The sequence below is a fragment of the Rhinopithecus bieti genome, unplaced genomic scaffold (assembly GCF_001698545.2).
Source record: "Rhinopithecus bieti isolate Rb0 unplaced genomic scaffold, ASM169854v2 scaffold_11944, whole genome shotgun sequence".
NCBI classification, from domain to species: domain Eukaryota; kingdom Metazoa; phylum Chordata; class Mammalia; order Primates; family Cercopithecidae; genus Rhinopithecus; species Rhinopithecus bieti.
Genome location: NW_016807378.1, coordinates 16,982 through 28,597, shown reverse-complemented (window position 1 = coordinate 28,597; position 11,616 = coordinate 16,982). Strand labels below are relative to the sequence as shown.

The 11,616-nt window shown below is 35.2% G+C and overlaps 1 protein-coding gene across 1 annotated transcript in view; it reads right to left on the bottom strand.

Moving 5' to 3' along the window:
• SOX6 (SRY-box transcription factor 6) overlaps window positions 1-8,609 on the bottom strand; it is an 88,561-nt gene extending 79,952 nt beyond the window's left edge. Inside the window, exons 1-2 of the mRNA XM_017881544.1 lie at window positions 8,459-8,609; window positions 2,565-2,790 (exon numbers count right to left, since the gene is read on the bottom strand). Of these exons, the coding sequence (XP_017737033.1) occupies window positions 2,565-2,790; window positions 8,459-8,581 (349 nt within the window). The 5' untranslated portion in view covers window positions 8,582-8,609. The remainder of the gene's footprint in view (window positions 1-2,564; window positions 2,791-8,458) is intronic.
• Window positions 8,610-11,616: the final 3,007 nt, after the last annotated feature.

Sequence of the window (11,616 nt, the reverse complement as noted above, 5' to 3'; positions counted from 1 at the left end):
AAAAAAAAAAAAAAAAAAAAAAAAAAAAAAAAAAATCTGTGAGGCTGCATGTGTACTTTAGTGATATCTGTATCTGTGTGTTCATATGTCCACTGCAGGAAAGAGGGGGCGGAAGGAATTCACCGTACTCTCCAGTCCCCCAGTTGCTGGCTGGTTAATGAAGCATTCTTCTCATTAGGCTGCCTCAGTTATTTACCAAGAGAATGACAACCCATTCCCCACCCCCAGCTTGAACACCCACTGCGATCAGCTCCCTCTATTCACGACAGTGAGGCGATATGTGTGGGACTGGTTTTCGCATAACTACGAAGCTTCAAAAAAAGTGAGAATAAATATTTACTTCCAGTGTATTCCATGCAACACAGAGGGAAAATTTTCAATATTAAACTCACTTATTTTCCATGATATCTTGCATTTTACTGTAACATGAATACTTTGAATAAGATTTTCCAATTTTAGACAAAAAGAGGGCAATTGTTTGATGACAGACAGGTTTCATCTGCTGTAATAAATGTTAGTGTGATCCACTTGCTTAAGGGCTTGTATAAGCATTTCATAGCGTGTGTGTGTGTGTGTGTGTGTATGTGTGTGTGTACACCTCACACAGGCAGGACAGAAGAAATGAGTGCAGAATCAAGTTCATACTGGATGTCTGGTGTGCACAATGCATGTGCATATGCATTTGAGTTTGGAAAAAATTTCCAAGCTATCTATGGAATTTTTTTTAAGTCAGTCACTTTTTAGTCCCACAGCTTTTATTCTGGAGCTTTTCTGGTAAAAAGACCATTTCTATCCAATATCATCTGGACAAGAGTGCTGTTCAAACACAGGTGCTATTATTTCAGCCCATTTCTAGCTCATGATCTAAGAAATATGCTCTGCTGAGTCGAGTTCCATAAAAGCAGGGCCTGTGACTCAGTCATCTCTGTCTCTCATGATACTCAGGACAGCAAACAAATGCTTTCCAAACAATTTCAGAGTGAATTCTAGGAGGGCCATTTCAAGGTCAACTCTGTAATTTATCTTCTTGTTGGCTTTTTTCCCTCATCTCACAACTTCCAAAAATCCAGCCAAGAGGTATTCATATTCACATGCTGGAAATGATTTAATTCTATCTTCTATATGGATACCACTAACTTGGCATGAAAACTTTCAGGTCCTGAAAAAGGCATCCTTACTCAAAATGAGAATATGCTCCTGTAGAGATCCAGATTCCAAAATTCAGTGAGGAAGATTTACACCTCACCATCAGAAGATTCACTTACACTCAGCACATTTAGCAAATATTCTAACTGTGAGTTTACAAGAAGAACACTGAGTAACATGTGAGAGGACCTGGATTCTAGTCCTGTTTCTGCTAATTAAGAGCTGCAGGAGTGTGGGCAAGTCATTCTACTTGTAAGAACCACAATGTATGTATTTGTACAATGAGGGTAATAATACACTCTCTAACTCATAAGATTATTGTGAAACATCAAATCAGATAAAATAGGCAAGAATGTTTTTTTAAGCTGTTAATGGCTATTCTTATACATGATTTTATCTATTGAAATAAGCATTTTAGACTTCAGAACTCAATAACAGAAGGAAGGTAATCTGAAGAAATGCTAGGTCTTGTCCCTTTAATCTTTAAATCTGTGTCTGTTTGGAAATTAAGTCTCTTAATTTCCAAAGAGTATAAATATAACAATTTAAGAGACTTAATTTCCAAACAAAGAGTATAGTAACAATAATGTTAATGCTTATTTGGCACTCTCTTACTGACAACTACTTTCACGTTTATTGTTTCATTCCACTTATATATGTACATGTATTGATAATCATTCATTCCAGTCTTTTTAAATTGAATGCCTTTTAGGTTCTAAACTGCACTAGGCACTTTATACATATTTTTCTCTTTTAATCCTCATAATAACCTATGAGCTAGTAATACTAGGAAACTGAACTTGAAAATATTAAATAACTTTCTTGGGGTCACATGGCTAGAAAATGAAGGCTTTCTGTACAAGCCTGCCTCATTCCAAAACCCCTGTTTTTTCCTCCATACTTTTCACATAGGGCTATGAATATTCCTAGAGATCCTTGGCTATATATCTCCATGGGAGTATAAGGAGTCAGACATTATGACATCTCTTCCTACATATCAATAGTATTTCATATATGTTCTTGAAGTGTGTCGTTCATATTTGTTTTAATGCAAAAGTAATATGGGATAAGATGTAAAATTCACATACACTTTGATAGAAGATAAAAATTTCAAATAAATTTTGGCCTTTTGGAAGGTTGCTTTGAAGCCAGGTCCTATGTCGCTGAAAAATTATTTCAGTGTCAAAGCACTGACCAAATATAGCAATTGCTAAGTCTATGATTTGCTGGATCTAACACATTATCATCTAAAGAATCCATCCCAGCAGGATTTATATCATGACCTTTTCCAAAAGTTCTAATAAAAGAAGATACTAAATTGGTTTATGTTTCAGTAGAAAATATGAGTATTATCTTTCACTAAGGAGCACTTTAGAAACAAATATCAGTCATAACTAAACAGGTTTGCTTTCTTTTACCTAATTCGTAAGTCTCTTCCTGGTGTTGACTTTTCCATTTACCTAAAGAGGATCCTCTTCCCAGACTTCCTCCAATGGGGCTAGGGATGCTGCTTTTGTTTGGCAGATTGACAGGGCTGGTTTTGCTGGCTGGGAAGAGGTTCTGGGTGGGAGACGTTGGGGATTTTACAGGCTCTGCTGTCTTGGGTCGGGATGAGAGATTCAGAGGCTGTGCTGCTGCTTCATCCTACAAGAGTTTAACATAAATAATTATTTTTACAAAAGACAAATGAAGCACATTATCACTTAGTAAGCCACAGTTATTTTACACCTCAGAGACAATGCCACATTCTCCTACAAAAATAACAAAAGAAGCTAATTATCTATCTCCTTGAAGATTCATCAGAAGGAAACCTCATTAATTTCCCTGCGTTATGCTTCTATTTACATTAACTGTGCAGTTGGATCATTCTTTTTGCCAAATTAAAATCTGAATTAGCTCACATTACAGCTTAATTTCCTAATGTGTTTTCAGGGATCTAAATTAACCTAGGGCATTTACAAAGAATTATTTAAAATTTCAGCAGCTCTGTAGTGCTTTTGTGTTATTCTCTCGGAAAAGTTCTTGTAGCTATAAACAGCCTCTGCAGCTAATTTTTTAATATATATTTTAAATCAAACAATTGCAAGCACTTTAAAAATGGAAACATGGAAAGCCTTCTGATGTACTAGGCCCCTGCCCAGGGAGCCACATGCCACAACACAGCTTCTATGTGGCTTTCTGGGTGTGGGCACTCTTCGTGGTCTAAATTCTGGTCTCTATTCATGTTTAAAATTAATTTTTGCAAAGACCAAGGATAGATTATAATTATGTTTCACATACTATGCTATATGCAATTTATTTTTCACATTTAAAGTGATGTTTCTTTATATGCTTTTCTACATATATTTACAGAATGTCTATTTTAAGATACATGTCCTTCTACACTGAGACAGTATTCAAATATCTGGCTTATAACTGTAGTTCATCCAGGAGCTTGAAAGCTAAGCTCCTTCCTTTACTTTGTCTCATTTATCCTGCCATAAAATACTCGAAATAACACTTTCATCATCTTAGAAATTTAGTTATAATATGAGCATATTTATTTAAATGTTCAGTTTTAAGATCTACATTATTGTGTTCTAAAATAAAATTGTCAGCAAATGTTAACTCCCATTTTGCCTTTGAGAAGGCAAAGAGAACTAGCTTTTAATGCCATTGTTTAAAAGATCCAATAGAATTTGGTAACAGAACATTTTCTCCCTTAGTAACCATGTGACCTTGCTGGGGCTCAATTTCTTCATCTGTGAAAAGAGGGTCTGATAGTAGATGATCTCTAAGGTCTCTTCCAGTACTAATATCATTGACTAAGGGGGAACAGAAAGAGAGGCCAGAAAATACTACTTTTGAAGGGAGATTAGAAAGAGAAAATAAAAACAGTATGCACAAAGAAGCAATTATATACCAAGGACTGTACTAAGCATTGTCACATACTAGCTCATTTAATCATCAATAGCTATGAGCCTGGCCAGTATTATTCTAAATTTACAAATAGGAAAATGGAGGTCAGAATGACAAAATCCCTTGTCTAAGGCCATATAAGGAGGGAAATAATTTAAATTCTAATTTATTGGACTCCAAATTTCAGGCCCCTTTTCTACTGAACTACCAGAGAAAATAAGTCTATTGTTTGATAACATAGTGATGCCACAGATTTTTGTGTGTGTGTTCATAAGGAAAAGGCAATTTCTCACATGCATTGCAATGTATGTTTATGTATGTTTATATATACGACAGGTTCTCGAGCAACACGGTTACATCCATTATGAATGTCAAAATTATCTTATGTACTTAATTGCGATTTACTTCCCTTTGCTCTTAATTCAAAGGATGTTTGAACTAGTTTGTTCCTTTACTCACATCTAAATAATAGGGATTTATATGGTAGGTGTTCACTTAATTTTCTCCATGTTTCTTTTATTTGGGGCTCACTGAGCTTCTAAAACATCTAAATTTAAAGTATTGATCAAATTTGGAACATTTTCAGTCATTACTTCTTCAAATACAATTTTCTCTTTCTTCCTTTTCTTTATGGGCCTCCAACTGCATACTTTAGTCTATTCCATGTTGCCCCACAGTACTGACCAGTCTTTTTTGTATGCCTTTCATTTGGGATAGTTATATTGTTATGTCTTCAAGTTCACCAATCTTTTCTTCTGAAATGTCTAAGCTGTTGCTAAACCCATCTAACACACACACACACACACACACACACACACACACACATATATATTTAATCTCAAACATTGTATTGTTCATCTCTAGACATTTGATTTAGGTTTTTCATGTCTTGCTTTATCATGCTCTTGTTTTCCTCTATCTTCTTGAACATATGGAGTTTATTACATCTTTTTCAACTTTGAAATACTCTAATTTTTTACTTAGTTTTATAATTCAGTGACTGCCACTTTAACCAATAATACCACTGGGCATGGCTAGCACCTACCAACTCCCAATTAAGTGAATCCCTTTCCACCATGGTAGAACTCTTGGTCCTCACAGCCTGCCCTGTCCTAACAACTTTGTGCTAACCAAACCTGGGAGTAGGGGAAATAACAATAGCCCTAGGCCAGAATGTCACAGACCCCCACTATTCTTACATATAAGAAGCATAAATATTTTCTCAGATTGTATATAACTTTGGTCATTTTTAAGAATGCCAAAATGACTGTTTTTGTCAGTTTTTTCCAGCTTCATAGATGAGATTTTAGGAAAGCAGATGCTTATCTCATTTGGCGCTAGTTGGAAGTCTCTTATAATAGTTGTTTTTACTTTCTGATCTATTAATTCTATCATTTGTGTCATTTTGGGTCTGTTTCTATTGATTGATTTTTCTCATTATTCATATTTTTTGCTGCTTTGCAAGCCTGATGTTTATTGAACAGATGCTACACATTGTGAATTTTACCTTCTGGGGTGATGAAGTTTATGTATTTAAATATTTGAAAACTTTGTTCTGAGACACAGAACAATTTGATCCTTTTCTAGACTTACTTTTAAGCATTGTTAGGCAAGGTCAGAACAGCCACTAAGTAGGGGTAATTTGTCCCCACTACTGAGGTAATACCCTTCTGGGGACTGTACATGATGCTCCATGTGTCAGGAGATCTTTCCACTCTGGCTATTTCTGGTCCTTTGTGAATCTTGCAGCTGTTTTGTTTATTACATTCTGGTGTTTCCCCCTACCTCAGGTAGTTTCTCACATGCATGGGCTGATCAGTACTCAGCTAAATACTCAGGGGGAGCCTTTTGCAGATCTTCAGCATTCTTTCTCCATGCAGCTTGCTCCTCTCTGGTACCCTGTCTCACAAATTCCATCTGCATTAGCATCCCTAAACTCTGAACTCTGTCTCTCTACTCAGGGAGCCTATGAAGCTTCCTGTATAGTTGCCTAGAAACTTCCTTCCAATAGTGAGCTGCAACAATTGTAGTGCTTGCCTCACTTGTTTCTCTTCTCATAGGAATCACTGTCCTGTACTACTATTGTAAATGTCTGAAAACCATTGTTTTACATAATTTTTGTACTGAGTTTTAGTTGTTTAAGCTGGAAGAGTAAATCTGATTTTGTTCCTTCATCATGGTTGACAATGGAAATCCTCTAGGTGTTTATTTAGGATCTTTCCCAGTGTACAACTAGATATTTCAATCACAATCACTAAAACCACCACACCATCTTCTTCATTATCATAACGACCACCAGCAGCATCACTACTACTGACATTTATAGAATACTCAGTATAATACTAGAGGGTGTATATAAGACCTATAATAATATTAACTCCATTTTTTTTCAGAGGAGAAAACTAAAGTAGAAAGCTACTAAGTAGCTTGGCCAAGGTGATAGAGCTAATAAAAGTGGTAGAACCAGTATTTTAACAGAAACATTCTGACTTCTGATGTTGACAGTTGTAGTAGACAAAAATTCTAGGGGGGAAAGGTATATCAGAATATCTATATTTAGTTTTGTTACTTTCAGCAAATGTTGCCTATGTTCTGTCTGGATTTAATATAAGTAGCCACGTTATATACAGAGAAAAAGCAATGACTATAAAGAGAAACATGAGAGATTTTGGTAACCACAGTTCTTTAAATTAGCAAACTATAAGATTATTTTCAGAACATCTTCAGTAATAGATAGGAGTTATATTTTAAATTTAAGACATTTGCTTTATGTTTTGGTCTATATATTTCTACCCATATACACAATAAAAAGTCTAATAAGTAAAAGAAATATTTCCTTTGTTATTAACATAGAATATAGTCAAGTCAAGCTACCCAAAGAGATCTCTAAGAATTTTCATGTGGTCAAGTGAGTAATAAAATTCAGTTGGCTCACAAAGATAGAAGGGTAAAAACAGATATAAACTTGAATTTAACCAAGGAACATTTCACTCATCCAGTAAAGTCTTGGTTGGTGCAGTTCCAGTTGGTCAACTTACTTATAAAATGACTTCTTTATGTTAAAATATTTAATACTGAATAGCTCAAGTCACTGATGTTTGATATACTCATACTCTAACAACTACGAGTAAGCAAAAAGTCTTTGAGTTGGAGTGTTCTCTTATTCACAAACACAAACTCTGGAAACATAAAATAATCTGTTTTCATAAGTGATTCTGTCTTACTAAATGTAAACCTCCTATTGTAATATCTCAATATTTCTAACAACATAACATAAATGTTCACCGATTTCTTTGGAGAATCTAAAAGAATAGGTGGCATTAAATTAATTCCTTTGGCTGGAACATAGACAGAACTACCTCTCTTAATGATTTTCACATTTTTTGATCTTTGGTATTTGGGATCCACTTTTTTAAAAGACTTTCTGGAATCTCAAAATTCCTATATGCAAATTTTAGAAAACAAAACAATTTCGGTGATTGTATACCATCCAATTATTAATTTGGTTGGTCTCAGCTGTTTCCCTTGTGAAGATTTAATAACTGCAAAATTTCTCCAAATGCAGTAATTTAATCATATTACAATAAAGCATTTGTACTTTGCATACTCCTCCAAGTAGAGAAGTCAATTATACAAAACAATTGTTCCTCTGTTTGAATTTGATAATTCAATATAGAAAGCAACTGCAATCATAAAACCAACAAGTGCCACCTATAGGTACCAGCTGCAGCACAAAATTGCAGTGGCTCATCAATTTCCCTCTCACCAAGTGCCTCCTGGCTGCCCAGTTTCAAGACACTGAAAATTAGTGAGAAAAGACATCTATTAATGTCCCAGACATAACTTGGGAAAGCCTGTTTATCCTATCACAACTCTATGGCATCAAAAGTATTATTAGGCAATGACAACTCATTCCTTAAACATGTATAACTAGTTTTGAAGGACAGATCTTCATAAACAAACCTTACAGAGTCCAGCATTAAATTCTATTTTGCACTTCTTTTTAAATCCAATGTTTCAAGATCCCAATTCTCTGGTCCCATAAGTTAACTCCCTCCCTATTTAAGACACGTGGAGAGAAGTGCCACAAGTCCATGACAAAGACTGGCAATAAAATTATGGCCATTCATGTCAATGAACATTAAAAAATAAAAGCCAGAATCCAAAGGGGGAAAACTCTTGAGAAGTGAGTTTGCAGACTGAGGTAAAGATCTCACAATATGGCACTATTGTTATCAAAAGGGAAACACCTGTTTCTCAATGCTCAATCATGAAATTTACCATAAAGAGGGACATTTTGGTGTTGCTTTATGTTGCTATGTTTCCTGCTGTTTATGCCCAACATAGCCTGCTTCACTATCTTTCTTGTGAAACTATTTTCTAAACCATTTCCACAATCCTGCAAGGCGAGTACCTTAACTTGAGTTACAGGGCTGGTCCCTCTCTTTTCATTTTTTATCCCAGTAGGTGAGACCGTCCCTGCTGTGTTTGGTGGCTGTGGAGTTGATGGCATCTTTGCTCCAGGTGACACCTGCATGCTGGCCAGCTGAGCGGCATAGAGCTGCTGTAAAACAGGGAAGACAAATATTGATCTTTTAAATGCAGCTGAAATTGAGTTAAAAAAAAAAACTTACCATATTGTTAGATTTCTCAGATAGCCTTGTAATTTCTTTTCATTATTTTAATAAAGGAAACTAAGAGAAGGCAAATAATAAAACAGAAAGAAAGAAGACAGGTCTGGGAGCCACAGTTCTGTTCCTGGTCCTTCTAGCAACAGCTTTATGATCCTGGACAAAGGATTTGATCTCTTTAGAATTCAGGTTTTTTGTTTTTTTTTTTAACTTTACAAAAGAAATTCGACTAAGTAGTCTCTAAGATGCTTTTTAATACCTAAAATCTTTATTAAAAGTTATTTAAATATCAGGGATGTCCACTTGTGTAATATTAATATTCATGAATTAAGAAACTAACCTGAACATTTCTAAGGATTCTTGGAAGAACTGTGTCATTCTTATTCAGCTCTGGCTATGCATCCCTGGGTATTCTGATCCTTCTGAATAATGAGTGCTGTTCCCAAGGCCACTAAGGCCCAGTGGCAGTCATTGTTTACCCACGGTCTTATTTCTAGGCAGCATATAACATAATCCTCAAGAGAGTATAGCCAGATTGGTAGCAGTTTTGTTGTTGTTGCTGTTGTTTCTTAAGCCAAACTTCTCTAAACCCAAACCAGCTAACAAAGTGCTTCCTTCATGCTTCCAAACAGATCACCACACTTCTCTCCTCAGATCCTGCCTTTGCCTGGGACTCCACATTTATCTTCATCATATTCTCATTGCTGTTTCAAGGTCTTTTCTGAAGTATTTTCTATAGTTCTCTTTGGCAAACCAATGATCTTATTACTCATTCTATTTACTCAGCTTAAAATGGTTCCTCTTCTCTGAGACATGATAAGCAGACAATCTGACATTACAAATCTTTAAATTATCAACCTCAAAATATGTTGATTTCACTAAATTAAAGCCAGAGATTGAAAGACAGGTGGGCTAACCTCTTTTCATACAATTTTCATTTTTATCAAAGTCATTCTTGTATGTAGCTTTACAAGATAAATAGTACTTTAAGGTTTTAAAAAACAAAAAACCAAAACAGCAACAACAAAAAGAGCATGACAAAAATGTACAGTGCACAGTCTCCACAGCTTGCAGGATGACCTTCATTTTCTTACCCTGGTCCTCCTTATCTCACCCCCTGTTCTGTGGAGACCATTCCCTTCAATTCATTTAATGGTTTAACTGGTATTTATATCCTTATTTGTAAATCATTCTAAATGTTATATCATTATCTACATACAAAGGAAAATGAAAGTTTCACTTTCCTACATTGAACACCACATGTGCTCCCATGCTTCCCTCTCCAAACTCTTAATGTTAATGTCACAAATTTTAAAATTAGTGTTTACTGTTTTATATTATTTTATGAAGATACTAGCTATGTAGTAAACTATACTTAATTTTATTTCTCAACTTTTTATTTTGTTAGATTTAAGATTTGCCTCATATTTTGTTTGCATAATTTTTATGTAACTATCACTAATTCTCAAACTCTCCATGAAATCAGTAAAACTCTACCTAACATAATTGAATATATCAGGTAATCTGTGAACCCTGGTTTTTCCCTTGGAGACATCCTTCTTGGAACTCTCAATCTTCTTACTCCAAATCTGAACTAATTTATTCCTCAGGCCTACCTACTGCAGATCTATGGCACTTGGAATTCCTTTTGCCTCTCTTGTACTGGTGTCCTTGTTTCCTGGGTATCATGTTTTCTTCCCTTTTAGTTAACTGTCTCATTTTGGTAAAGCATATCCTCCAAGAGCTTCCTGAGAAAGGTGAATGTGACATTAATTATTTAGGAACTCACATTCTTCTCACTTGGTTGTAGTTTGACTGGTATAGAATTCTAAGTTGAAAATAATCCTGCCTCAGCATTCCAAAGATATTGATCTGTTGTCTTCCTATTCTTGTTACTAAGGAAGCCTGACACTATTTTGCTTCCTGATCCTTTGTATATAATCTATTTTCTCCTCTAACAGCATCAGGATCTTCCCTTTCCACTGAATGTTTTGAAATTTCACTATTATGTCCTTCTGTTGACTTTTACATTCAGTGTTCTGAACACCCACTCAGTCTTTTCAATCCAAACTCATGTCTTTGTATTCTAGGAAACTATTTTGATGTATTTCATTGATAATTTTCTCTCCTCTGTATTCATATTTGATAAATGTTAGATTTCCTTATTAACCCTCTATTTTTCTCATTTTTTCTTTCTATGTGCTACTCTTTGACATTTTGTTATACTCTATGACAGATTTTCGGCAACTTCATCTTCCAAAAACTTCTCTGAATATTTTAAAGTTTCTACCACTATATTTTTAAAGATACTCTTATTCTCTGATTGCTTCTTTTTATAGCATCCTGTTCTCTATTCTGTTTGACAATATTAATTATAGGTTTGGGTTTGTTTTTAATGTTTTCTGTTCTCTGCATTGTTACCACTCTTCCAAGGTCTTTGAGCTCCTTCATATTAGGGGCTTTTCTAAAGGGTCTGGTGTTCATTGGTTGTTTATTCATATATAAGAGCAATGTACTAAAAAGCTGACTGAAAGATCTAAGTACAGGGTAGACTTATTGATTTATTGGCTTCAGCATAAGGTAATGATGAAGAAAGTCTGCTTTTTCATTGGGAAATTCCAAATGTCAATATCTACAGGCCATTTATCTTAGACTAGACCATTTTCTGAGAGAAATGTCTTCAAATTCTTGCCTTGATTTGTGCATAGACTTGTATGCCATCATTACATAAGCCAAGCAACAGAAGGCAGGAGAAGAATCTCATAGTCTGGTCTATCCTGCAGATTCCCTGATTTTCACCATGGCACATCACACATTCTCAGCTATGCCTGGTGTCCCAAGACATAAACCTCTCAAGTTCTACTTTTCAAGAGAATAAATCTCCAGTGATTTCTGTCAGGTTATATGCTCGTGGGGCTGGGAGGGAGGAGGCAGGGATTGT